This window comes from Drosophila elegans, unplaced genomic scaffold, assembly GCF_018152505.1.
Source record: "Drosophila elegans isolate 14027-0461.03 unplaced genomic scaffold, ASM1815250v1 contig_37, whole genome shotgun sequence".
Classification (NCBI taxonomy): domain Eukaryota; kingdom Metazoa; phylum Arthropoda; class Insecta; order Diptera; family Drosophilidae; genus Drosophila; species Drosophila elegans.
Window position 1 is genome coordinate 479,013 of NW_024545752.1, and position 26,683 is coordinate 505,695.

The 26,683-nt window shown below is 40.2% G+C and overlaps 1 protein-coding gene across 2 annotated transcripts in view; it reads right to left on the reverse strand.

Annotated features, from left to right (window-relative positions):
* The window catches only part of LOC121467315 (synaptosomal-associated protein 25), a 461,557-nt gene that overhangs the window by 355,666 nt on the left and 79,208 nt on the right, over positions 1-26,683 (reverse strand). For both annotated transcript variants that reach the window (XM_041708700.1, XM_041708699.1), the window contains exon 3: positions 5,709-5,750. In XM_041708700.1, the coding sequence (XP_041564634.1) occupies positions 5,709-5,750 (42 nt within the window). The remainder of the gene's footprint in view (positions 1-5,708; positions 5,751-26,683) is intronic.

Below are 26,683 nucleotides of genomic sequence, written 5' to 3' on the forward strand. Positions count from 1 at the left end.
GGCCATACCATTTGGATGATCTATGCGGTAGAAGGTGTGGCTCTTATATGGAAGTTGTATTTGCTTGTGAGGTGCGTCCCTACCAGTAAAATAAATTCGATATGGCTTACATTCAGGAACTGTGTTATTTCAAGTTTGTGCCGGGAAACGCCATTAGCGTTCCACATGGTTATTCGTGGCATGGTAACCAGCATTGATTCCAGTGTGTTTTGTGACTGTCCTGGGACCTGATAAAGGTTTCCTAGAATAGACTGGATTGATCGTTTCGTTCCTGATCGAAGGGCATCGGCGTATGAGAAGCCTCTCTGGGTATTAAGCTGACCAAATGAGGATCTTGCAGCCGTGCCGAACAAATCTTCCGGCGTCGTTTTTGAGTAAGTGTACAAGTTTTCAGGATTTTGGTGGCGCGCGGTTGTCAACCGTCGCATGCGGTTTTTCAACTCCTTGCAGACCACACAGCCTCTGTAGTTAGCCGTGTGATTTCCTCCGCAGTTCCGCATTTCTTCTTTTGGAGGTCTTCCTTGTTGACTGGGTAGTTTGGGGAATTGTGAAAGGCCCCACAAACTACACAGACTGATCGCAGTGAGCAGAATGTCCTGGTGGGTCCATACTCTTGACAGTTTGTGCATTGCACTGGTCCGTTCCTTTTCTGTGGCTCTTCCACCGTAATTTTTCGGTGCAATAGGTATTGCAGGTTATAGATAAGATTCACTTCTTTTTTATTCAAGACTCTGCTATCTGGCTTCAGCTCTACCTTGAAAAGTGGTTGCGGTTTTTTGTTGTTTTTAATGATGTTACTAACGTCTTTGCAGATAAACCGTTTTCTTTGAGGGCATCGATAACTTCATTAGCGGTTACATCGGGCTCGATTCCTTTAAATACAACTTCCAAGCCCTTGCTGCTTTTTAGTTGGTACGTGTAGTAGTTTTTCTAAGCTTCCTCGAGGTATTTGGACACAGTTCAGAAATATTCTTCAGAGTTGGTCCTAAGTTTGGTTTTGTGAATATTCCCTATAGTAAGTGGAACAACATGAAAATTTCCTTCCCTGACCAGCGCAACAATTTTGTTGACCAGGTCGTTCGAGCTATTCTCCCTAATGTGAATTAATGGGGTTTAGGTTTCGGTTGGGTCTCCTGACCCAGTTCTGGTTGAATTTCGGCTAGGAGGGCAAATCTGTTGTCGTTAGATCTTCCGGGTAATTCGTTGACTCTTTGGTCACGGTTTATTTTTGGTTTGTATTCAACTCCGGTGTTCTGCGGGCTAAGATTACGCTTAATTTGGATGTACGACCCATGCCGGATTGTACGGCGAGGCCCGATCGTTGAATATTGTCTTGTTTTTGTTTAGCTGTCAGAGTTTTTGTTGCTGTTGTATTTGGCGCTGAGGTCAACGACTTTGCAGTCGGTTTGGCGATATGAGACGATTCTGTCTCTGTTGTTAAATTTGCTGCCGTAGCTGTAGTTCTTTCTATTTCTTTTGGTGAAATTGCAGAAGTTTTACATGCAATTGGTTGGTGCTCCAGTGGTCGAGTCTGATGGTTGGGGCCTTTTACCATGAGAACTTCACGCCGTAGCAGAAGGTGTAAAAGTAAGTAGAGAGGGGGACCAAGACTGTGATCTTTGGCTATCGTCCGTCAGTAGGGCCGAGATACACTTGGTAGACGTTTTTTGCACTTCGATATCGCGAGTTGATATATACGAGAAGTATCCGTCTCTTCAAATCGCTGAACTTCGACACTCGTCATTTGGTTCGTCGCTCATTGAGCTTTTTTTTAGCGTGGCACTATAATAAAAGCATTATGCAGTTGTTTTAATCATATCTTTTCGCTTATTTTGTATATTTTTTTTGTTTGTATATTTTGTTCATTTGTCTTTAAAAACATTCACTTTCTTCAACTTTTACCGGAGCTCGCGCGAAACACGTCCGCTCACTTCAGCTGCACAACTTCGATTGAAAGTAAGTAATCGGAGAAGTAGGAACATCGTTTCATGTCGCTTACTCGTTTATAATATGTGTAAAAAAAATGTCGTTAAGGCTACGCAAATATTTAATGAGTTACCAGCGGAGCCTTACCAGATGGGGAACATTGTTAAAGTCAGCATTATTTTATGCGGACAACAAGGACGGAATTACAGAGGTGAAACAACCATAGTCAACGATTTTTTTTTAAACTTTGCTTTATTGAATTTTGTAGATTTTGTAGATGTTGTTAGTCGTGTGCTTGTCGGACATCCCGACTGTGTAGAGAAAGTATAATGTTGGCCTTGAGGAACTCCAGCACCTCACACCAAATTTTCTGGCCTAGAGGAGCATTGTCTTGATCTTGTACATTAAACATTCTAGCCAAACTCTATCAATTGCTTGCAGTACATCACCTTCGTTTTTCGAACGCGTTCCGAATTTCTAATATTATCCGGTTGACCTGCTCAAATGTTCGGTGCTTTTCAGGAAACCCAAATTTATGTGATGTAATTCCTTCCTGGATTCTTAGGTATTTATTTATCCGCGTTTTTCAATAAGTTTTGAGGTTTAGTTTAGAGTTTGTAGGTCTATACGATGTGGGGATTTTGTGGTATTTTCCCGGCTTTGCTATCATTATTATAGTTGACTTTTTCTATCTCACTGGAAAAAGGCCAAGTTTTGCGATGTCATTAAAAAGCTGAGTGATAGTGCAAACGGTGCTCAGTGACCATATTAGGGGGTTATGAGGTCGCAGGACGGCGATTCTTTTTTGGATTCAGCTGATTTTTAATGATTTCACGATTTCGTTTGGGCGAATCTCAATTGGCTCATTTTGAAGCTGAGGCTCATATGGTTAAGTCGGCAAAGTCAACGCACTAGTGGGAGGATTTGGTTAGAAGACATTTTATAGGTGGTTGGCAAACGTGCTGGTTCTGTCTGCATCGCTGCGCGCCCAGCCGCCTGTGCGATTTCTAATAGGCATCACAGTTTCTTTCGGTGAGCTTAGAGTTGGGTGAGCTCTCCATAGTGAGTGGTACAAATCAATTGCTCTATGTACCGGCGTTAGAAAAATGGTTCTTTTGGCTGTAAAGATTTAAAGCGTTGACGTGAGGCATGCCTTAAGCTTTGCCTAGCCGATGGAGTGGCTTTTCGAGGACGAGTTGTTCGATTTGTAGATTTGTCTTGTTTTGGTTGTATTGTGTGTTTGTAGTTTGAGGTGTTGAAACTCGAGCTGCAGAGACAAGTACAGACACCAGTGTATAAACAAAGCTGTAACGTTGGCTTCTTCGCTTAGATGAGGACCCAGCACAATGTGTGAGCTTATATATTTCCTGTGCTTAACCCAATCGGTTTTCTGTGAAGTCAATTTAAACGATTGTTTTAATGTTCCTGGATGTCGGAGTAAAAGAAAGTGATCAGATAAATAATCTTTGGCGTTCATAAGATTTTTAGGAATATTTTTGGTAATCGAAAAGTCTATTTAATCGGGTAGTTTTTTTGGGTTTGCCGGCCAGTACTTTGGTCTGCCAGAAAAAAACATAGTCGAGCTTGTTCTTAGCTTTTATATAAGGTCAAGTCAGAAGTTATCCATTATTTGTACATGAAATTCAAAGCTTTTTTTATTAGATTTTTTTTTAGAATTAACCGATTTATTTGAAATTTACTTCGATTTATTTTTCTCCTTTTATTCTTCTTCTAAACTGAGCCAGTCGGTTTTCACAATCCTCTCTTGTAGCTTATTTTTTACTATCAAAATCGGTCGACATTGAGTAGAAAAGGTGGTAGTCACTTGGTGCGATGTCCGTTAAGGTGGATGCAAAAGAACAAAAGAACAAAAAGAACCTCCAAAAGAAGCGCTTGTATGCTTGGAGCTTTTTTCGAGTCACTATTGATGTTTGTGGTCTAGCGTTGTCCGGCACATTTTTATTATATATTATTAGTTGCCCGCGGCGAGTGTTTTTTTTTGTTGTTAAGAAATGCATTTTAAGCTTGCTAACAAATTTTGCCGGTCGCTAATTACTGTCATCACCGAGGGATGCCCGGCACTTGCTTTGACTGCACGAGGAACCAGATTCAAAGATCCGAACGCAGAGCCTGAGGTGTTTGTGCAAAAATTGAAAGCTAGAGTTGTAGACAAAAATTAAATATTAATTGTCTTGTGCTGAAAAATTGCGCCTTGGTTTCAATTCCTGGCACATACGTATCTATATAGTAAAGCTAGATTTGCATGCGTTAAACATAGTTAAATATTGCACACACATATACATATACACGATATACATTTCAAAAAAAATATTTTACCAATTTACATATTTATTAAAATATATATAAAACACAACCTTAAAAGCGTAGTAAGAAGTATTCGTCTATTGGAAGAACGGCTAGTTTCAGGGTCGGTTGCGATCCAAGCGCAAGAATTGCCTTGTAGGCTTGATGCTTTAAATGCATCAATTGATAGTGCAAAGCGATACGTTTGGAATCGAGTTGAAAGAATTAACAATAGTAGCCAAAGCAAAAATTATGTCGCTTGTAATGGCCGTGAAGCCGAAGTTCTACGGTTAGCCTCGTTATCCCCAACTGGTGCTCGACTTCCGAATTTAGTAGCAAGTATTCGAAGTTTAAAAATTTAGTCAACCTTTTTGAAACAATCATTTAAATTCATGTCTCTATGGAGAAGACTTAGGAAATATCAAGGTATACCAAGTCATCGACAACAATGAAAAGGCCATGATCAGTCCATAAAAGTGTACGAAGTAGTCTTCCTAAAATTGCACAGCAGTCCACATCGTCCCTACGAAACCTTATCGATACCGTTTTATCGATTTGCGATTCGTTGTTTATTGTTTAGTTGACAACATTTTATTAATTTTCTTGTTTTATGCAACACTTGGCTGAGCTATAACTTATTAAAACTGACAAATACACATACATTCGTGGTAGGTGTTATCTTCTATTCTACTGAAACATTTGCCTTCTTTTTTCACAATTACTCGTTTTTGCGCACAGGAAATGGTTCTAAGGAAGTAAGCCTTGTGCTATGATATAATTCTAGCATGTGTACACTACTATTTTTACACTCATTTTCATAATTGATCTGAATTTAAGGTTTTGTATGTAATTTTTTACGCAGCTATCAGTTGCCGGCTTTCAACAGCATGCAGATTGAATAAAAACACTTCGCAGCTTAATATATAACTTCTCTTGAGTTTTATAGGTGGTGTTAAAAGATAAATAAAAGTACGGTGAACGGTAAAAAAATGACAAATGCGACGTAGAAGAATAGTAGTGGATCAGACACCTACATTAGAAATTTTTACAACACAATACTTAACATTTGTTAAGTTATTATGAAACTCGGTTTAAAAAATAATAACCAATTAATAAATTCAAGTAGTCGAGATCATTTGAAAATACAATTTAGAATTTTTTATATTAAATAATATATGAAACATTATCCATAATGGCCTTTACCATTTGGAGGTGCTTTGTCTCTATGAAAAAATCTTTTTTGAAGGTTTGAATTGCGATTGGTTTTGGGGTTTCCCGGTAAGAAGGAGCGGCGTAAGAATCAGGAAATTACTTTCTATATGATCCCCTGTACCTTTTCTTTTAAATATATCCACGTATAGAAGTGGACAGGATGTATTTAATGTTAATTTAAAAAGTAAAAATAAAACAAATTAGTGGTATAATGACGATACATTAAAATACGTTTCTGATATATTTCCGCTGTTTTGATTTCTTACCTCCTCGCAGAGAGCAAGCATACGTCGCGTACTTTCCAGGGACTGAAATGAAGAAAACATTTCTTAATAATGTTACAGTACTTTTTAAAGAGTGAAGTGAAGAATGTTCTATTCAATTTTCCCAATCATTTAACCATTAGTTTTATTTTTAAAGGTATCCGTTTTTCTTAAAACTGTGTTACAGAACATAGCTTAGGTGTTCAATATATTTTTTGGCAAGCAACAATAAACAAGTTGCCCAACAAAACCAAGCACGAGCTGGTTACGCGCGTTCTTTTTAAGCATTATGGGCAATTATCGAGTTCGCGAGAAAAAGAAAAATTACATAATATAGAGACATTTACAAAAAAACTAAAACTAGGTACGGTGCAAATATGTTCAAAATGTTGTTTTCATAAAAGGGATTAGTTTTGAAATACAAATTTGATTATATATATGTCGGTGCACACTAAGAGTGTGTGGATGTTGGTATGAGTATATGGGTATACGGTCTCTGGAAAATTCCAGAAGACTAATTTCATCATTAAAGTAATATTACATCAGCCTCTAACGGTGCTTCGTTTGGTTGTATGCGTGTTGTCGCTTAAGAAGTACCGTTTTAGCGGGGTGTGTGGTTCGGTGGTAAGCACAGAAAGAAGAAGGGATTTCGTGCGTGTGAAACCGAAACTCGCTGCGCTATTACAATGTCGGAAAATATTATCAATGCTGCAACATATATTATTTTAACTATTACAAAGAACACGAAAGGGTTCATGCAGGCCAAAACTTGAAGTACATCTTGGCTAATTAAGAGGATGGTATTAGCGGGTTGGTCTAAAGGGCGCATCCTATAGAGTCAATAACAACTCTGACAAGATTGTGCATAAAAATAGTTCCAAGCATGTTTGTAGGATTAACGAGAGTTGCTTAATTAAGTAATATTAATCTACCTAACGTTTTGATCCCAGTTCAAACCACGATGGGCGAAAAGAAGAAATTTTTTTTTGTACCGGCTCAATACGACCGATGTGTACTTGACATTGGGAACACAATATTCTAAATTATGACGGAAAAGGGAAGTAAATAATAATTAAGTTGTATTACGATCGTCAAATTCCTTCGACCATCGCTTAATAAACCCAAGAACGCTAATACCCTTGTTAACAGTAGACGTCACGTTGTTTTTTTTATTGCTTTGCTATTTATTTATTGATTCTTTTCCTTTTGGATACTAACAATATATGTACCAAATCCTAAGGTAATACAACTAACAATCGTATGACTGAGTTGCGTTCTACATTCTGGTTCAGCTGGAAACCCGATTTAAGCCTATTGCGAATTTATTTGAATGGACACACAGTTTTTCATTGTAGACCGCTTTTTGTTTGTCTATTTCATGTTTTACTACAAGAATGCCGATGCCCCTGTGGATGTTTTTGGTTGCGAAAATACCATGGTGCTCCAGTGATAGTTCTCAGGATTTTTGATTGTGTGCGCTGTATGATGTACATATTGCTGCTGCTCGCGTTCCCCATAGCTGGGAGTCCAGATGAGGTTGAGAGTGGAATTGTAAAGCAGGACCTTGTATTCCAGACGCAGGGGCGAGCGAGCGTTTAAGATCCAGTGGAAGCTGCTGGCTTTTAGTTTTAAATGTAGTTTCCTGCATTCGATGTGTCTTCTCCAGATTAGTGCCTGTCTAGCTGAACGCCGAAATAAGTTACTTCGTTGACTTGGGGAAACTGCCTACTATTCAATGATAGTGGAGGGAATGTTTGCCTGTTCAGAGTAATGTAAACGTAATGTGTTTGCTTTTGTGCATTTATTTGGATACGACAGTCAGATAACCACCTCTCTACTACTATGAGGTGATTGGCTAGTTGTGTTGTTGGTCAGTTTGGGCTCCTAGATGTTGATGTTGTTAGCTGCTCATTCGTAGTCAGCCGTCGCATGCGGTTTTTTAACTGCTTGCAGACCACACAGCCGCTGTAGTTAGCCGTGTGATTTCCTCCGCAGTTCCACATTTCTTCTTTTGGAGGTCTTCCTTGTTGGCTGGGTAGTTTGGGGAATTGTGAAAGGCCCCACAAACTACACAGACTGATCGCAGTGAGCAGTATGTCCTGGTGGGTCCATACTCCTGACAGTTTGTGCATTGCACCGGTCCGTTCCTTTTCTGTGGCTCTTCCACCGTAATTCTCCGGTGCAATAGGTATTGCAGGTTATAGATAAGATTCACTTCTTTTTTATTCAAGACTCTGCTATCTGGCTTCAGCTCTACCTTGAAGAGTGGTTGCGGCTTTTTGTTCTTTTTAATGATGTTACTAACGTCTTTGCAGATAAACCGTCTTCTTTGAGGGCATCGATAACTTCATTAGCGGTAACATCGGGCTCAATTCATTTTAATATAACTTGTAAGTCCTTGCTGCTTTTTAATTGGAAGGTGTTGTAGTTTGTCTTTACTACTTCAAGGTATTTGGACACAACTCGGAAATTTTCTTCAGATTTGGTCTGAAGTTTGGTTTCGTGAATATTCCCTTTAGTAACCGGAACAACATGCAAATTTTCGACCAGCGCAACAATTTTGTTTACCAGGGCGTTCGAGCTTTTCTCCCTAATGTGAATTAATGGGAGTTTAAGTTTCGGTTGGGTCTCTTGACCCAGTTCTGGTTGAATTTCAGCTAGGAGGGCAAATCTGTTGTCACTAGATCTGCCGGGTAATTCGTTATCTCTTTGGACACGGTTTATTTTTGGTTTGTAACCAACCCTGGTGTTTACACTGCACTCCATAGAAGAAGGTGTAAGAGTAAGTAGAGGGGCTATCGACCGTCAGTAGGGCCGAGATACACTTGGTAGACGTTTTTTGCACTTCGCTATCGCGTGTTGATATATACGAGAAGTACCCGTCTCTTCGGATCGCTGAGCTTCGACGCTCTTTATACCCGATACCCAATAGTAAAAGTACTACGCGGAACAAACAATACAAATTGAATTTAACGTTAAAAAAGCAGTGTTACCTCTGTCTCTGAGCTTCAATGAATCCGTCAATGAAAGTAGCGACCAATGCAGTGTCATACCCGTATTAGGAACGGCAGAATGTCAGTAACTTAGATTAAATGATTATATTTTGTGTAGCTCTACAGGGCTACTTCGATACCTATACTAAAGTATATCGGTAATCTCGATTAATTTATTAATTAATTTAATATTTAATATATTAATAAATTTATTTAATTGAACTAAAATATTTTCATTCCCCTATATGTAGGAAACTGTATACATTCCATTGTGTGTACATGCGTAAATAATTACCATTTCCATGATGTTAAGCGCTGAGTTTGGTTAAAACTATTAAAACCATGCTAAAGTATTACCCTCTATTGTAAAATTAATATTATGATTCACGATTTCCATATTAACAAAAGCACCACAGGCTCTTTGTGTTTTTTGTTATTGCAACTGCAGTTTTGTAACTCCCTTTTCGCTGTTCGCGCTTCATCTCTAGCCGTTGCGGAAGAGTAACGTTATTCTCTTTACAAACTGAACGCCTGCATTTTTACGGTCGGTCAATTTTTGTATGTCGCCTCAATCCTGAAGTGACTTCTGATGATCTAAAAAACTTGTCCCATAAACTTTGTGGCCAAGTCGATTTTATTAGAGTTTCTAAATTCAATTTTAAACAAAAACGAGATATCTCTTCTTTTAAAATTCTACTCCTAGACACTTTATTTTTAAAAACATTAGATCTTACAATATGGCTGCTAATTCTGTCATCTCTAAATTCTACTCCTAGACACTTTATTTTTAAAAACATTAGATCTTACAATATGGCTGCTAATTCTCTGTCATCCTGTTGGGTAAGCTAAGTAGATTTTTTTCTAATAGCCACTCGATATTATTGCTTTGACTGAAACCTGGCTCGATCATACTGTCTACGACCAAGAAATATTTATGAATAAATTTGTCATTTATAAATCTACTTATTCGAGGCGGAGGCTATATGATTGCCGTTTTGAATTCCTCTGCATCTGAGCTACTCCCCTATGATAATAGTCATAGCCTCGAGTTTATTGCAATACAAATTTTAATTAACGAAGTCAAAATATTTATAACCTTCTCATATACTTCCCCTTACTCTGATTCTGCATTCTACAATCATTTTCTTTCAGCCATTTATGCAGTTACCAACGCAGTTAGTGATAGAAACCAACACTAGTTTTGGGTGATTTCAATTTATAACCCCTTTCATGGGTTGCCAGTGCTGACTTTAACATTTTATTTTCAGAAAATCAACACCACTTCATCGATGAACTGAACTATCTGTGGGTCAGGTCAACCACGTTACTTATTATAGAGACCGAAATTTCGACCTAACGTTTGTAAGTGATGTTTCACTAACAAATGTTGTAAGAACCACTCCAGTTTCTACACCTGAAGATAGGTATCATTCTACTCTATGCATTAGCGTCGATATCGATGTCTTAATTCTGACTCAAGCTGTCTCGTAACGTGCGAAGTGTTTTCGGAAAACCGACTTTCTTGGCTTAAACCTTTACCTGAGTCGTATAGACTGGTCAGTTTTACAGACATTTACCTATCTGGACGAGGCAGCTCTCTACTTTAACGAATCGGTGTACTCGGCTACAGGGCTATAAAACAATCAGTGTTTTTGCGGATTACATTGCTTACTGTAGGGAGAATATTAAAAACAACCCTAAAAAATTTTTTTCGTTCGTTAACACAAAATGAAATTCGCGCCTCTATCCTTCTACTTTTTATTTACATAATCAAAATAAATCCTCTGATATTAAAATCTGGTATCTAATGGGCACATTTTTTCAATCTACATATTCTCAAATTTCCTACAATTTATCTACACCATATCCTTATCACTTATCTCACGCTAACAATATTAATATACCCCCTTTTGAAGTTTGTGATGTTCTGCAAGGTCTGTTGACAATTGACCCATCTTTCACTGTAGGCCCCGATAAAGTCCCAAGCTGCATACTTGAGCGCTGCTCTGAAGCTCTCTGTATCGCAATCCCATATATTTTCAATCTTTTTTTGCACTTATCTTACTTTCCAAAATGTTGGGAGGATCTTTTTTAATCCCTCTTCATAAAAAAGGAACTAGGTCGAACATTGAAAATTATCGTGGCATTGTCAAGCCATCAGCTATCCCCAATCTCATAGAAAGATTAGTTATTTTTCAGCTCCAGTATATATGTAGGTGTTTAAAAAATCGATCGGTTTCTACTAATCTTATAGAATTTTCGTCTTTGATTCATAATTAATTCATAAGGCGTTTGACTCAGAAAATCACACTACTGATTCAGAAACTTTCCATACTTGGTTTTCCTCCTTACTCCAAAGAGTTTTATTTAAAAACGAATTGTCCAATACGGTGAAAGTTACCTAGTCTTATATCTTATCTTATCTTTGCCTTATATCTTAATGACCTTTCTCAGGTTCTCTGCTATTGCAAAACTTAAATGTACGCTGACGATGTTAAAATTTGTTTGTCCTTTTCTGATTTGAACTCGCAGTCAGATCTTAAGCAATTTCAGGCGTGGGTCTCGAATAGGCTGTTATTACCTAATCATTCAAAATGCAAGTCCATGTCATTCTATCGAACTTCTGTCCATCCTATTTCATATATTCTTGAAAACTCGTCTTTGGAGCAACTAACTAATGTAAATGATCTTGGTATACTATTTGATGACAAATTATGTTTTAATAGCCATATTTCAGTCATTGTTTATAAAGCGCATGGAGTCCTAGCTTTTATTAAAAGATGGGCTAAAGAGTTTGATGATCCATATACAACTAATGCACTGTATGTTAGCTTAGTTCGCCCAATTCTTGAATATTTTTTATATTTTTACTGCGACATCTTAACTGGGACCCGCATAGGCAAATACCGCTCTACTTATCAAGATTAAACCTAATTGGCGTACACACTTTAAAGCGCCGAGGAATATTGTCTGTTGACAAATGACGAATAGCCATTGCAATTTTCTGTTACCAAAACAATAGTATTAACACAATCCGCCACTCGTATCAAGTCATCAAATTGGTCAATCCCTGACGGAATAACCACAATAATTGACATTTTACTAAGCACCCAGGAATTCTTTGAACTATCCACTGGCGGAAAATTATCACTAGGGTCTGGGCAGCCATGCCTACTCAACACTTCACTCGGATGGATTGTAAGTGAACATGTCGCTGATAATTCGCAATCTAGAGCAAAAGCCAATGCTCTAATGTGCAACTTTTCGCATTCCCAACAGCTGAATGAAAATCTTAAAAGGTTTTGGGAAATTAAAGCATAAACCAAAACCTTCTCAAAATCAATACAAAATTGAAGAGGAAAAATGTGATCGTCACTTCTGTGAAATCTCAGTTTTTAATGTTCGACTTCCTTTCTCAAAACAAAGTTGCGTGTAGTCGTCGCCAGGTTTATCATTAAATAATATCATTTTAACTCTGCTGTCATTTAGATTGTATAACCATGCTCTAACAGCTGATATAACCAAAATGTATCGGCAATTTGTTGTGGATCCTCAGGATCGCAAGATTCAGTTAATTTGATGGAGAGACAATATTTCCGATCCGTTGAAATTATTTCAGTTGAACACTGTCACATATGGGCTTGCTTGTGCACCGTTCCTCGCCATAAGAAGCTTGCATTTCGTAGCGGAGCGATATAGAAAAGAATTTTTTGTTTGATCCGAAGTTATATCTAAAGAGATGTGTGTCGATGACCTAAAATTGAAAATTGATCAAGTCACTAGAATTTTGTCTCGCGCTGGATTAGAGCTAGATGAATGGAATTTTAGCAAGTTGGATGATAATATCAAAGAACTTCGATTTAAGTTAGACAGCAAAGATATCACAAAAACTTTAGGAATGTCGTTGAGACCCCAATGGACTTGAACTTTGCTTTTGGTTTAATTTGCCAGAAACTAACGCTTTGACAAAAAATGAATATTGTCTCAATTATGTTACGCTTGTATAACATACTTGGCTTGTGAGGACCAGTGGTTATACGGTGCAAAATATTTGTTCAAGAGCTGTGGATGAGTCATCTGGATTGGGACGAGTCATCATTGGCAATCTATTTATCCCGACCTGCACAATTTAAGCCATATCGCCATACCCCGATATCTAGGATTATCCCCGAAGCATGATTGCGAAATGCATGGATTCGCAGATGCTTCCCAGAGTGCATATGGTTCCTTAGTAGTAGTTTTCTGCGCAGACTCCAGAATCGTCATGCACTGGCTTACTATGCACTCTTCCCAATTAAATTGCTTTGTATCTAATCTCAGGATCTCATGAATTTAAACAGAATCATCGAACATTTCTTGGCGTCATGTGCCAGGAAAAGAAAATCCTGCTGACATCTTATCTCGTGGATGCAAAGCCAACGAACTTCAAAATACAAGTTGGTTCACAGGACCAGCCTTTCTCAATTTGGAACAACATCTCTGTCTGAAATCGTTGTATAACATCGAAATCAAAGAAGCGGATTTGGAGAAACGAAAAGCGTCATCGTTTAAATGCACCGGATCTGAAGAAAGCATCCTCGACCAAATTGCCCTTCCAGCAACTGAGTTGCAGCATTCGTTTCCTTTTTATTGTATTACTTATTCAGCATCAAACGTATTAGAAGGAAATGGATTGTTTAAAGTAGTGTAAAGTCCTCAGCCCAGATCTTTACAGGCTGACATCCTATCTGTCGGAATCAGCTATCGGAAGTCGCACGGTGACACTCATTTGTGTTTGCGGGCGTCTAGAAAATGCGCAAATACCAGTAGAAGCCAAATACCCGCTCTTACTGCCACTGAATTTCTTCACCAAACTGACGCAGGGCAAAAGGCTCTAATTGGAATCTTACGCTTCCAAGTATGGATCATTAGCTCCCGTCGACTGGTTAGCAAAGTGGTACGCAACTGTGTCCACTGCTACCACTTTAAGCCTCGTTTGCTGGACCAGATCATGGGTTCACTTCCTGCAGACCGGTTGTCGCTCACAAAACCAATTGCTGTCTCTGGAGTCGATCTATGTGGTCCATTTCTGACGTCCTATCGTATACGCGGAAAGGTGACATGAAAACATATATGGCTATCTTTGTTTGCTTTGCCACCAAAGCATTAGTATCTAATCTTTCGACTAATAATTTTATTCCCTGTTTAAAAAGCTCTATCAGGCGGAGAAGTTTACCAAGTCGGATATTCTGCGACAACGCAACAAACTCTGTCAGAAGATCCCAACGATGGAGAAGCCCTCACGAGGAGTATGTTCTTATTTTATTGTATGCTTAACTATCACCCTCTTTTGTAAAGTATAATTTATGATCCGCATTGAAAACGATAAATCATAAGCTTTCTTGTAATGTGTAACCGAACCACATGCCTAGCCGAAGTAGTCTTACTTCTAGTCTCTTTGAAATTTAGTGAGCAAATCGGTCGAATTTTTTATTCAACAGCGGAGTCACGGTCCAATTCTGGACCTGAGTTAAATTCCAGGGGCTGTAATCTTTCTACATTTAACATAGATATGTTCGACGGTAATTGTTTGGGTTGGACAACTTTCCGTGACCTGTTCACGTCTATTTATGACGATTCCAAGTTGAGTAAAGTTAAAAAATGATTTTACCTAATGCTAAAGCCAGTCCTTAGCCTTAAGCCATTGTTGCCAAGTCTCAACTCATGAGGGGCATTTAATGAACGTTTTGAAAACAAACGCTTTCTCGTCTACTGCAAGTCAAAAATCCGTTTTAATATGTCAACGATATGTTCGGGTCAGGTATTTCATTAAAGGAAATGAAAGCACCATTCTCCACTAATAATGAGGACTGCCTGTTAGTCTCTCTTTGTTCGCCAAACTTTCCAAAAGTTACTCTTTTACTATAGGAGCAGTAATTAAGTTAGAAATCTGAAATTTTCACTTGGAAAGGGATGAACACTTTCTTCCAAGAAAGAAACGGAAAGATGGAGGAGATCACCGAATGCTTCTGTTCCTCTTTACTCCAAGGCCCAAAGGAGTGAATTCAGTTTGCTCGCTTTACCGAGATGTCTCAACCAGAACCAGAAACGTACTTTTAATCAAATCTATTGTGTTTAAATTGCTTCGTTAGAGGTCATTATCTATGTGAGTGCAACAGTAATCAAAATATTTTACTTGCAAAGGACTCGACATTACGATACATGAAGACATTTTTAATAACCACGGCAGCTCTGCACACGGTCAAATACCTAGGCAAGAAGCAGCCCTATACAGTCCACTTCTGTCCACTTAGTCTCATATCAGCTAGGAGTCTTTTTAGGCGGAGCCATTGTAAGTGTTTGTCATTTTAAAGAAAACTTCCAATCCCGGGTCCTTAAAGATTCAGGCCCAGAAGGCACTTTCTTTGGCAAGGACTCACAAACCGAATTAAACTTCCATTTCAAACTGTTATAACCAAAGTTACAGACCCTAATTAAGCTAGTTCCAGGTGATACTACTGTCCAAGTCTTGCCACAGTTGGCTGGAAGTCTTCCTACAAGCACAATCGTTCGCAGTATATTTTAAAAGAATACAATAAACTGATCCTGTCTTTTTCCAGCCTTCGCAAAATGACTTGTGGATATTCTTCCGCCAGTGTCTTTTTCAGGTTATTTCTGAGCCTTTGTCATTACTGAACCAAGAAACGATTGTGTGGTGTCACTCCTCTTCAAAAGCGGAGCGAATTAATTTGGGCACTTTTTGTGTCCCACAGTTCATATGAAAGAAAAATCGCTTAAAAAGGATCCTGCTCTAAAAAAATATTTATGACTCGGTTATCACAGAACACCTAGATCTTGGCCATATGAAGCAGGTGTTCTCAACCACGGACAGCACTAATTTCTATTGCCCCACCGCAATAGAAACAAAACCAAAGTCTTTATTGGGTTGTGTGCTGTGTAAAACTTAATTCACTTTTACACAAGTAAAAAATTAACAAGTAGTAGTTTACAAAAAGGAAGGTCCTCAAAAAATTGGACAGTGTGGCCGTCTATGTGTCTTGTATGAGTCTCCTACTAGCGGGTTGGCCAAGAATCCAGTTTTCAGATGAATGTAGTCTTCTTCTGCTTATAGGTCTGGCTAGTGTCAGGGCAAGTCTATTTATATGTGAAAGAAGTTTTGACATGTAACGGGAGGCTGTGTTAGTAATAGATGTACATGCAGAATTCATTTTGAGGTCTCGAAAGATGGTCGTAGTATGGAGCGTGCACCATGTGTCTAAAAATGTTTGCTTGGCAAGACTCAATGAGTTTTATGGAAGTGTAACAGACAGTGCCCCAAAAGTGTATGCCCCAGGAAAGGGTGGGAGTTTTTATAGCCTTTAAAATCCGTGTTTTGGCTGTTAAGAAGAGCCAACTGCCTGGGCGAAGGAGGTAGCTCATCTTCTTGGCTTTCTGACGGGTAGCAGCACAATCCGCCATTATATGTGCTTGTTGGGTACGCCGTCCAGAACGAAGAAGAAACAATGGGCTTAAGCTTATAGAGTAAGCCGCAGTGTCAAACACGATCAAAGGCTTGTTTCACGTATAGAAATGCTCCGCAGCAAAACTTTTTCGTCTTAAAGGCTTTCAGAACATGATTTACCACACGATGCATCTGTTGAGCAGCATCATGCAGACTCCTAAAACAAACAGGTGCTCAGGGATTGTGTCATGGAAAGCTTCAAAAGAGTTCGTTTGAGGAGAATGTGCTCGAAGATCTTGGAGAAGGTCGGTAGAAGGCTTATAGGCCGGAAAAGGTGTTATAGGGATCCTAACAACATTAGAATGATTCCTTTGCTTTGGATAATATGAAAGAACAATTATAGCGTTAAAGATGCGCGTTAGGAAGGAAATATCAGCCACGGGAAACCCTTAGCCACAGGCATTTCCTGTCGGTCGACTTTCTCGAGATTAAGGAAGTCAGCACTACGAAAACGAATGCAACAATTGATGAAATATATATTTCGATGCGTTTGAAGTAGAATTAAAGCCTATTTTTTTAAAACGAGATTTCTTGTCCTAGGTTGCCAATCTTTTCGATCCAGTCGGTTGGCATTCCCAAATTATAGTTCAAGCCAAAATTCTAACGCAGTCATTTGCCAAAATTAGTTGGAAAAGTTTTTTCCTGCAGAAGTGCGTTTAAGGCGGCCCGGTTTCAACCAGGCGCAACGGTGAAATTCATAGTTTTTGCGATGGCAGCTATACACTTTAGTATTCATATTTTACTGTAGTGAATACACACTGTACCAAACCAATTGAATAAAAATGAAATTTGAAGTGTCAAAACGAAGCAAATCAAAAAAACTTCAGTTCAGCCCATCCATATTCTGCAATACCTTCTGCATCTCTTGAGAAACCACACAAGGCTCTGTTCAGTGCTCAAATAGTCAATAATTCGGTCACACAAAGATATATGTTACCCTGCGATCAGTTTGCATTGCATGTGGAGACCTACACGCCGCAGAATCCTACAAATCCAATAAGAATGATGCAACAGTAAGGAAATACGGCAGCTGGTAAGATAATCATAGAGGTAAGATAATTATAGGGGATACCCGATATACAAGACCTTAAACTAACGTTTGTCATTCCGGAATATAAAAAATAGCCCCATGATTTCCAGTACTACCCCAATGGTCTCATCTGCCAATATTCTTCAGTACCCTCCCTCGCCAACGCTTTTTAATAGCACAGCACTAACTTTATCTGCCCCAAGTAATATCAATATCCATTGAGCAATTTGTCAGAAATAGCGCTGGCTCCGTCGAGACTGGCATGCGAGCAGGTCACCATCTGCACACAAAAAACTTAAACCTGCTACACGAAAGATTTCTAGAATGTTGAGGCAAGCACAGGCCCAAGAAATTTATATTTACAAATATATTACACAAAATTTCCCGATTCCAGCTGCAACAGCATTGCGAGACCAAGATGGCTCTTGGTCTAACAGCGATGCAGAAAAAAGCCAACGTTTTTGCAAAACCCCTTCACAACGTTTTTAAACCAAATGCAGCAGGACAAAACCAAGGCGAGCACACCAAAGATGTCTCATTGTACAACTTTGAAATATTCAAGGTCATCAAGGAACATCTTGGGCCGAATAAATATCCTGGGCTTGACCTATTGCTCACAAAATGATAACACAGCTTGCCCAATAGATTACTTTAGATATCTTTTGAATAACATAACGAAGTTGGGTCACTTTCCACAACAATGGAAAAAATATATTATTTATTATTAATTCCGAAGCCATGAAAAGATAATTTATTGCTTCACCATAAAGACCGCTATGCCTTTTCTCATGCCGTTCCAATTAGAAAAACTAATTCTTCAACATCTTCCCGGATCCCCAGTTTCGGCTTAAAGAAAAGGATGGTACCATTGAGCAAGTAAATTGAATCACCTCCAAAATCCGAACTGCTGTGTTCGAAACAAAATGTACTGTTTTGGTTTTATGCTAGACGTCTCTAAGGCATTTGCTAGAGTATGGTTGAAAGGAATTATCTATAAGATTAGGCTTCTACTTCCGCAAAACGTACAAAAGATGGTTGAATCGTTTCTTTTGAGCCGAGTCTTCATGATGAGGAAAAAAGTTGATTAAGCAAAGCTATCATCTATCAGTCGCTCACAATGTTCAATTAAGACAGCATCATTACTAGCTTCTCATCTACCCCAATTGGAGAAATTGTTATCTATTTGCCGCATAAAAAAGAACGAGCAAAATTAAAAACATATTACCTTCACCCTTAAAAAAAATTGTCCACAATTATCACTTAATAACGTTGTTGACGCCAAAAATTAAATTTTAGTTCTCGAATACCTTATTACCCATGTTTTAAGTCTAGTATTTTAGTATATTAAGTCTAGTACTCAGATCGATGAACTGTTTTGCCAGCGATAAAACTCTGTTTATTCTGTTGAGACCGAAGTTCGTGTGACCCGAGTTCGTGTGTTTCAATCATACTAGCAATCTGCTGGGCTTTTTGACAAACAAATAAACTTGAGAAATCAAAATCGAAGATGTTGAATATAACCGACGCCAGAGTTAAATTTTGTATTGGAATAAAAGCAGGTAAGCGGCGTTTTCGTGTTTTTCTCGGTTTCCCTCCATTTCGCATGCACGTTCAAATCCAACAACACAAAAGATTAAATTTTGTATTTTTTTCGCCTGGACCTGACAAACATTCGTCGAGAGTTCATCCCAGACGTCTGGGATCCCAAACGCTCTGCACATTTATAGTATTTTTTCCGTCGATCTGGGTACCAACGTGCAAGAAAGCACTGTTGAAAAGTGTTCGCTGGATATTTGCCTCTCGCTCTGTCTCATAGGCGGCTTAAGTTGAAAATCTATCGAGGAATGAGATATCGTTTCAGAGCCGATTCCATGGTAAGTTGGAATTGAAGAGGCAAGGAAAAAAGGCTAAAAATTTTGTAAGCGCTGTGAAACTGTGAATTTATAATAAAAATTTTAATAATGCACTCAAAATATAAAAACCACGGACTAGGATTAATTTGGCGCGCTCTAGAAAATCGTCAGCATCTTCCCTTTATATTGCCATTAAAAATCACTCAATTACGTTACAGAGGGAGTGGCTCCGTTTTGAAATAAACTTGCGCTGCGTGGGAACTACTAGAATCTGCATACCGAGTTTGGCTTTCCGAGTTCTCGACGTTCATACAGACGGAACTGGCTTGATCGAATCGGTCAATAATGATCAAGAATATATCTACTTTATATGGTCGGAAACTCTTCCCTCTACCTGAAACATACTTTTCAACGAATACGATATACCCTTTTTTCTACGGGTAACGGATATAAAAACAGCAAAGTTATAGTTCTTTTCCGACTGTTCCTATGGGAACTTTATGCTATAGTCCTCTGAACCGACTCGTTCCGACTTAAATACTACCCGCAACAGAAACACATACAAAATAAATAATACAGACGTACGGACAAACGGACTGATAGACGGACAAACGAACATGGCTAGATGGACTCTCTTAGTGATGCTGATCAAGAATATATATACTTTAGGGGGTCGGAAATATCTCCCTCACTGAGTTGCAAACTTCTGACTGATTTCGGATTTTTTGCGGCGTCTCTAGGAGTTCGAACGGAAGGTCATCAAATGACATATTATGTAATGCAGTGCGATTTGTGAGGAGTTTGCCTAAATTGACGTTTTAACCGGTACGTTTTCTTGGCTGATATCCAAACGCTGTACCGATGAATAGGCATGCATCCAGACGATTCTTAATACCAGAGAATTTTGTGGCGTAACATGAAAGGAGAGTTAAAAGAGTTCTGTTTCACGAGAGTTGTCTGACTGCATGTGGGAATGTAGGACATACAAGATCGGTCCGAGCACACGTCCTTGGGGTGCTCCAGCTTCGATTTTGTGGTTGGCGGAGAAGAAATGTTTGCATCTGACAGTAAAAACTCTGTCTTTAAGGTAAGATTCAAGAAATTTGTGGGTGTTTTGTGGTAGGACAGTCTTGATTTTATGAACCTGACCGTAAATCCAAACGCGATCGAAGGCTTGAGATACGTCTATTCCCTGCGTTCAAACGCTGTGCGTATTTAAGCTGTTATGCGATTTACGTGTTCAGTAATTCCGTGCTTTTCCCTGAAGCCGAACTGATGCAAGGGGATTGCTCTGTCGTTTTGGAGGTGTGTTCTGAGGTGGCACAAAAGCAGCTTTTCAAATAGCTTTGATAGGCACGGAAGGAGGCTAATGGGCCTGTAGGACGAAGGTTGGGATTTGTCTTTGCCCGGTTTTGGTATCATTGTAATAACAGACTTTTTCCATTGTGTGGGTAAATAGCCCATTTAAGAATTGGTTTGTCGGCGGATGAGGTTGGAAGACATTTTTTAAGTAAGAGGCGAATATGTTGGCCTTTTCCTCGTCACTGCGGGCCCACCCACCTGTTGATGATCGAATTGTAAAATCGGGTTCTATTGGTGGTTGAATGTTTGGGCGTGCTCTCCAGAGTGGAAATATGTTGCTGGTGGGTGAAAGTTGCGCTATATAGGCACGTTGAGTCTGATACTTTTCAGTTAGTTAAGCTTTAGACAACTTCCGACAAGCTTCTTTAAATCTTTGTTTAGCGGCTGGGGAGCGGTGTGCCTGCCAGTCTCGGCCAAATCGCCGCTTTTCTAGAAGGAGCGACTGGATCTGTGTAGTTGTACGTCTAGTTTTTGGGGGAAGGTGGCTGAAAGTTCGGGTGTAGAGTGTTTGGCAGCAGAGGACATTACATCCGTTATATGCTTAAGTGAATCTTCAATATCAATATCAGTTTTAGGTTCAATTTCAAAGTGTGAGCTTGTATATTTTATATTTTTTATACTTTAGCCAGTTTATTGTATTGGATGTCAGAAATTGTGGTCGTTCTACAAACTGTGGATGTTCAGATAGAAAGTAAAACAGTCGAGTGGTCAGATGACAGTTCCGCCAGGGTTTCAACATGTATCAGTCTGGACGGCACTCTCCTAGTTACAGCAAAATCGATAATGTCTGGTTTTTTGTTCGGATCTGCTTGCCAGTATGTGGGAGTACCTGGTGAAACAAAATCTAGCTTTTTACCGGCTTTGACAATACCTTTGTACAATTTGCGTCCTTTGGGGTTAATAAGACGAGAGCCCCAGTAGTGGTGTTTCGCATTATAGTCACCGGCAGCTATAAAACAGTTACCCAATGAGTTGTAAAAGCCTAAAAAATCATTCTCTGAAATATTAAATCGTGGGGGACAATACACAGCCGAATAGGGTTACTGGACCGCTGGTTATGTTTATTCGAAGGGATGTTGCCTGTATGTGGTTGTAAGCAAACGCCTCCAGAGGGTGACGCCTAATGCGCTGTTTGATAAAGATTTCGGTGCCTCCGTGAGCTTTGCTTTCTGGGTGGTTGCTTGCATAGAAGATGTAGCCAGTAAGGTAGAAATGGTTTTTATTGGTTAGGTGCGTTTCTGAGAGGAGCATGATATCGATGTCCTGGGTGTTTAAGAACTGTAGAAGTTCAAGTCTGTCCTGCGAAGCACCGTTAGCATTCCAAAAGCATATTCTTAAGGCATCCATTTAAGTCAACTTTTGTTTGATTAGAAGTCCCATAAGGTTGTTCTGGTTTCGCACTAGATCCTGGAGGGTACCTTGCATTGAAAGCATGAAGTTCGTCAGTGTAGCTAAAGTAGCTTCGATGCTGTTTTATATTTGTAAGTCTGGTTTTGTTGGTTTTAAGGGTGAGTTGGTCATTGAGCGTTTTGCTCTGGGAGCGGAGTATATTCTGGTTTTGGTATAGGCGGTTGGGGCTGTAATGCTTCGGGCTGAGTGGTTCTTGTATGTGACAATCCAGGATATCGAAGTTCAGCCGCAAAAGTAGCTCCAGGAGTGGTTTTCGAAGGAATGTAAAAGTTTGGCTGAGCAACCTGTTGGGCGGAGGTTGGTTGTTGGCGCATCTGGTTAAGCCGACTCTTGATCGCTTTATAGACGGGGCATCCGCTGTAATTAGTAGTGTGGTTCTCACGACGGATGCTACATTTTCTCAAAGCTGGGTCTTCTTTGTTACCCGTGCAAGCTTTTATACAGTGCAGATCGCCACAGGCAACACAGACTGGTCGCAAAGTGCAATAATATTTTGAGTGCCCAAACTCCTGGCAGTTTGTACACTGTACCTTTTTTTTAAAATAGTAATATAAAAGTTATTTTGCCCAATTTTTTGCTTAAGTTTATTGATTAGATCTAGCTTTACAATTTTACTGGCTTGGGGTGGTTGACCATCATCTTTTTCGAGCTTGCCAAGCATGGCAAATTTGTTTCCAGAAGTTGCCTTAGTGGTTTTTTTTTAAGTTTTCATAAGATTAGGCAAATTTGCTTCTTTAGCTTTTTGTGGACTAAGTTTTCTTTATATTTGTACATACCGATCGATCACAGTCTGTACAAGCGTAGATTGTGAGAGCTCTGCAGCAGAAGCTAGTTTTGCTCGCGATGCCAAAATCGGCCACACGTTGGTCGATGTTGAAGTTGTTGTTGTTATAGTCGATACGACTCTGGTGACTGTTTGAGATGATACTGCTTCACTTCTCGGACCTGATTTGAGGGGTGCAACTAGTTCGGGCGATCGTTCAACAACAGTTCTAGATTATCAATAGAATTCATGCTGTTAAAAGAATGCTTCGCCACTATGTAGATTGTTTTCAGCATCGTCCTCCACCTTCTCGACAGTTAATGGGAAATCGACCTTATCAACGACTCGCCCCAAATGGAGAATGGAGGAGAACAACTTACATCGTAATTGTTAAAGACGACAGGACAGGGTCAACCGATTGGAAGTTAGGTCTTATAGTTGAGCTGCACCAGGTGACGGAAATAGACCATTAAGACTTCTACTGGTTCCTATAAAAGGTCGGTATCTAAGATCTGCAGATTACCCATCGCAGACTATATGAAAAGAACTTCTATCAAGGGCACAGATAGTTAAACAAGCATTTTGATCTCATAGATTCCTCACAGCAAGCACTTCATTCGTTTCAGGTACCGGCAGGATGGGTGTCAAAATGCCCAGCATTGGGGGCGGCTGTTTTTCGTAATTTCTATGTACGTTACGCATTGCGCATAACAGGTCCGAGTAATCAATATTTTTGATTGGTCTTTAAATACAACATTTTAAAGGTTCGATCGCTGACACCTCAAAAAAATATATTATATTCAATTTCACCCTCTTTCTCATACTTTTTAACTAACCTATAATATAGTTTGTTCGAAATGAATATAGCTACTAGGCCGTCAGCCAGCGGGCACATAAGGAGAACATTAGATGTTTCGTCTCCTGCCGTAACTGTGTTCATCGCGAGGAAACCCTGGGTCGTAAGTGGCCTTACTGTGGCTTTGGGGCGAAGTCCCGGTCGACTTTTATGAAGCCCCAACAACCCTCAGGCCACCCCCGCCTGCTTGGTCGAGCAGGTAAAACCCTAAAAAATGACTGATAGCGTTGAGGAAGAGCGGCGGACACCCAGTCAATGCGGTACGGTTCCGACAAGATCGGAGGTGGTTGCTAGGACCAGCACCCCACACAGCAACCCCAAGCGGAACCCAGCCAGGCACTAGCAAGCTCACAGGGAACATCCGCAAGGAGCATGCACAGCGGAAGGCGAGAGTCAGTCGGGCGCGCATTATTATGGTCAAGATTGTCAAGAATAAGGCGAAGGCAAGACCGACCAGAGGGACGCGGGGCACAAGACGTGGTGCCTTGTAGAGATCGCGGTATTCGATGACCACCTCAACACGGGATCGGAGGCCCACCAAATAGAGCGCTACAAAGCGAGCTAGGACGTTCAAAAAAGATGGCGTAAGTTCAGCAAGAGACAGTCTAGCGATGCACTGGTGGATGACCTTCACGACGACGGACGCCTGCTTTCCGGGATGTGGGAGGCGATTGAGGTCAAGATGACCGACCTGTTAGCCGAAAGGCTAGCATCCTTGCCTGGTCAGACATGGTCAGGGGGCACCGTGTTGTCAAGTATGATGACTCGGTTTCCTTGACCTTCCTGGCGAGGTGCCTTGCCAATATCGAGAATGCATGGGAGGACCTCAGTATTAGGCTCGTTCACTCCAGAGAAATTCCAAGGAGACCACGACTTGCAGTGGAGTATAGAACATCAGGTCATATGCTTAGTTGCGCCACCCAGCGGGCGGTATCGGCTGTAAAAGGCAACCTTATGCGTGAGAGATTAATCGTCAACACGTAGGACTGCATTAGTGTTAAAGTTTTTAGAGATAACCCAGCTCTAAACTTAGCTTTAACCCATCTTGTAACACCCACGCTCGAAAACCTCATGATTTCTTTTTAATCTGAGTCTTGACCTGAGCGGTTGTATAGCTGGCATAAGTGCAGCGAATATACACCCTGAAGTAAAAAAGGTTGGGGCCGATCAAGACCTTCGCAGCTTCCCACTGCACACATTGTTGCGCAGCATATGGTGTTACAGTGGCAAATTCTGGCCAAAACGGTGAACTGCCACACCCTCACGGGTAAGTCATAACCTATAACCGGTGCAAGTGAATATGCCCTCACTCAGACGTTTTACTTGTTATAGTGGTCGGCATTCTTACATGCCCTTTCGTCGCCGAGTACCTCTGCTGCGGAGCCAGAAGAGGCGAACATATCAGCAAAATTTTCCCGAGAGGGCAGCTCAGTTCCTATTAGCCTTCATATAAATCCCGTTGAAGCAAGGACAAGGAAACCTAATCAGGAAGTCAACATAGCCAGCGCCAACAGCATGCCGCAATTGTTTACAGTGCATTTTGTTTTTGGTATCATACGTCTGTCGAATTAATTAAAATGCAAAGCCAAAAGTGTTTCTAAATCCGTCTGCGCGCTGCTAATCAACAGCTATGGCCTACAGCAAATAAATCCCAGTATTTCCAAAAGTGAAGGGTCTAAAGCTAAGCCAGAATAGTGCCCAAAAATAAACGCAAAACTAAATGCAATTACAAAAATAAACGCAAAGCTAAATGCATATATAAAAGAAAACCAAAAAATGCATGTGTAAAAGTAACAGCAAACCTAATTGTAAACACAAAACTAAAAGCAAACCCAGGTGCTTACGCAAATAAAATAAAATAAATTCGAACTCGCCAAATGATAACATAAAACTTACTAATTAATATCAATAAAAATATAAATAAGTTAAAATGTTAAAAGAAATGTGAACACAAAACGAGAATTAATTGTACATAATGAGAGAACAAGAAGTTCGAATGCATTTATCGTTAGTTATCAATAAAGTAAAAAGATGAGACTATAGGCAAAGAGTAGGAACATGTAAAATTCAAAAAATCAACATAACAAATGGAATAAAACTGTTTGAAAAAGACTGGTGTATTCCACAAAGGATAACACTAAGGCCGTACACAGCAGTTGTAAGATCTGTTCTGATATTTGGGGCACTAGTATTGTGGCCAGCTGTGACTTGGGCTTACAACGACACAGTACTGAGAAGGACATAGAGATCAGCCTGCACAGGAGCTACAGGGACGTTAAGATCATGCTCAGCTGCCGCACTGAACACAATACTGGACATAATGTCGATAGGATTTTTCACATGGAACACGGCCGCACAAAGTGCGGTCAGACTAAAGGCGAGTAATAGCTGGAAGAATAACTACACAGGCCACTGCTGAATCCTAGAGGACATCAACTCTCTGACAAAGTGCAAATGGCGCATTACAACAACGATAAGATTTGGAAACAAGTGTGAGGAGTTGAATAACTCCCCACAAGTTAAGAAGCAAGCAGAGTAAGCGCATGCAAGCAGTGGGCTACCTGTTGCCAGTTACGCGGCGAATTCGCCCGTAGTAACGGTAGTGCGGAGAGAGAGAGAGTGGTGAACTGAGCACCAGACAAAGCCAAGGAGAGTCCGAGAGGGACAGCAATACAAGAGAGCGGCGTAGGGTCGTGGGCAGAAGGAAGTAACGGGACGGCACCGGACTTTGGACTCTGATATTGGTGCCGGGCGCAGAGGACGAAAGGTCGAACGGTAAAACCGTGGACTTTGGACCAGGAGGCAAGGAGACGCCGATAACTAGCGGTAAATGGAGGCCTATATAAACCGGCCGAGCGCAGGAAGCTGGATCAGTCGATTTCTATCAAGTCAACAAGTAACAGTCATCAAGTGAACAAGTAACCAGTGAAACATCGTGAAGGAGCAAGTAAAGCCGTGCGGAGTCATCAAGGAAACAAGATCGCTACGTCGAGACGTTCGGGACTTAGAGCTAAAGTCTCCGAATTGAGACACAGGTAGCTGAGGTCCTTACGGCATTTGTTACAACTTCTGTCGCGATTTGAGCTTGGCATCCCACCCGGCGTGTCCGACAAAGTGAACAAATAGAGTCCTTCGACGAAGAACCGTGGGCTCAGAAGCAAATTGTCCAGAACTAGCTAGCCTGCCTACAAGAACTGCATTGGCGAACTC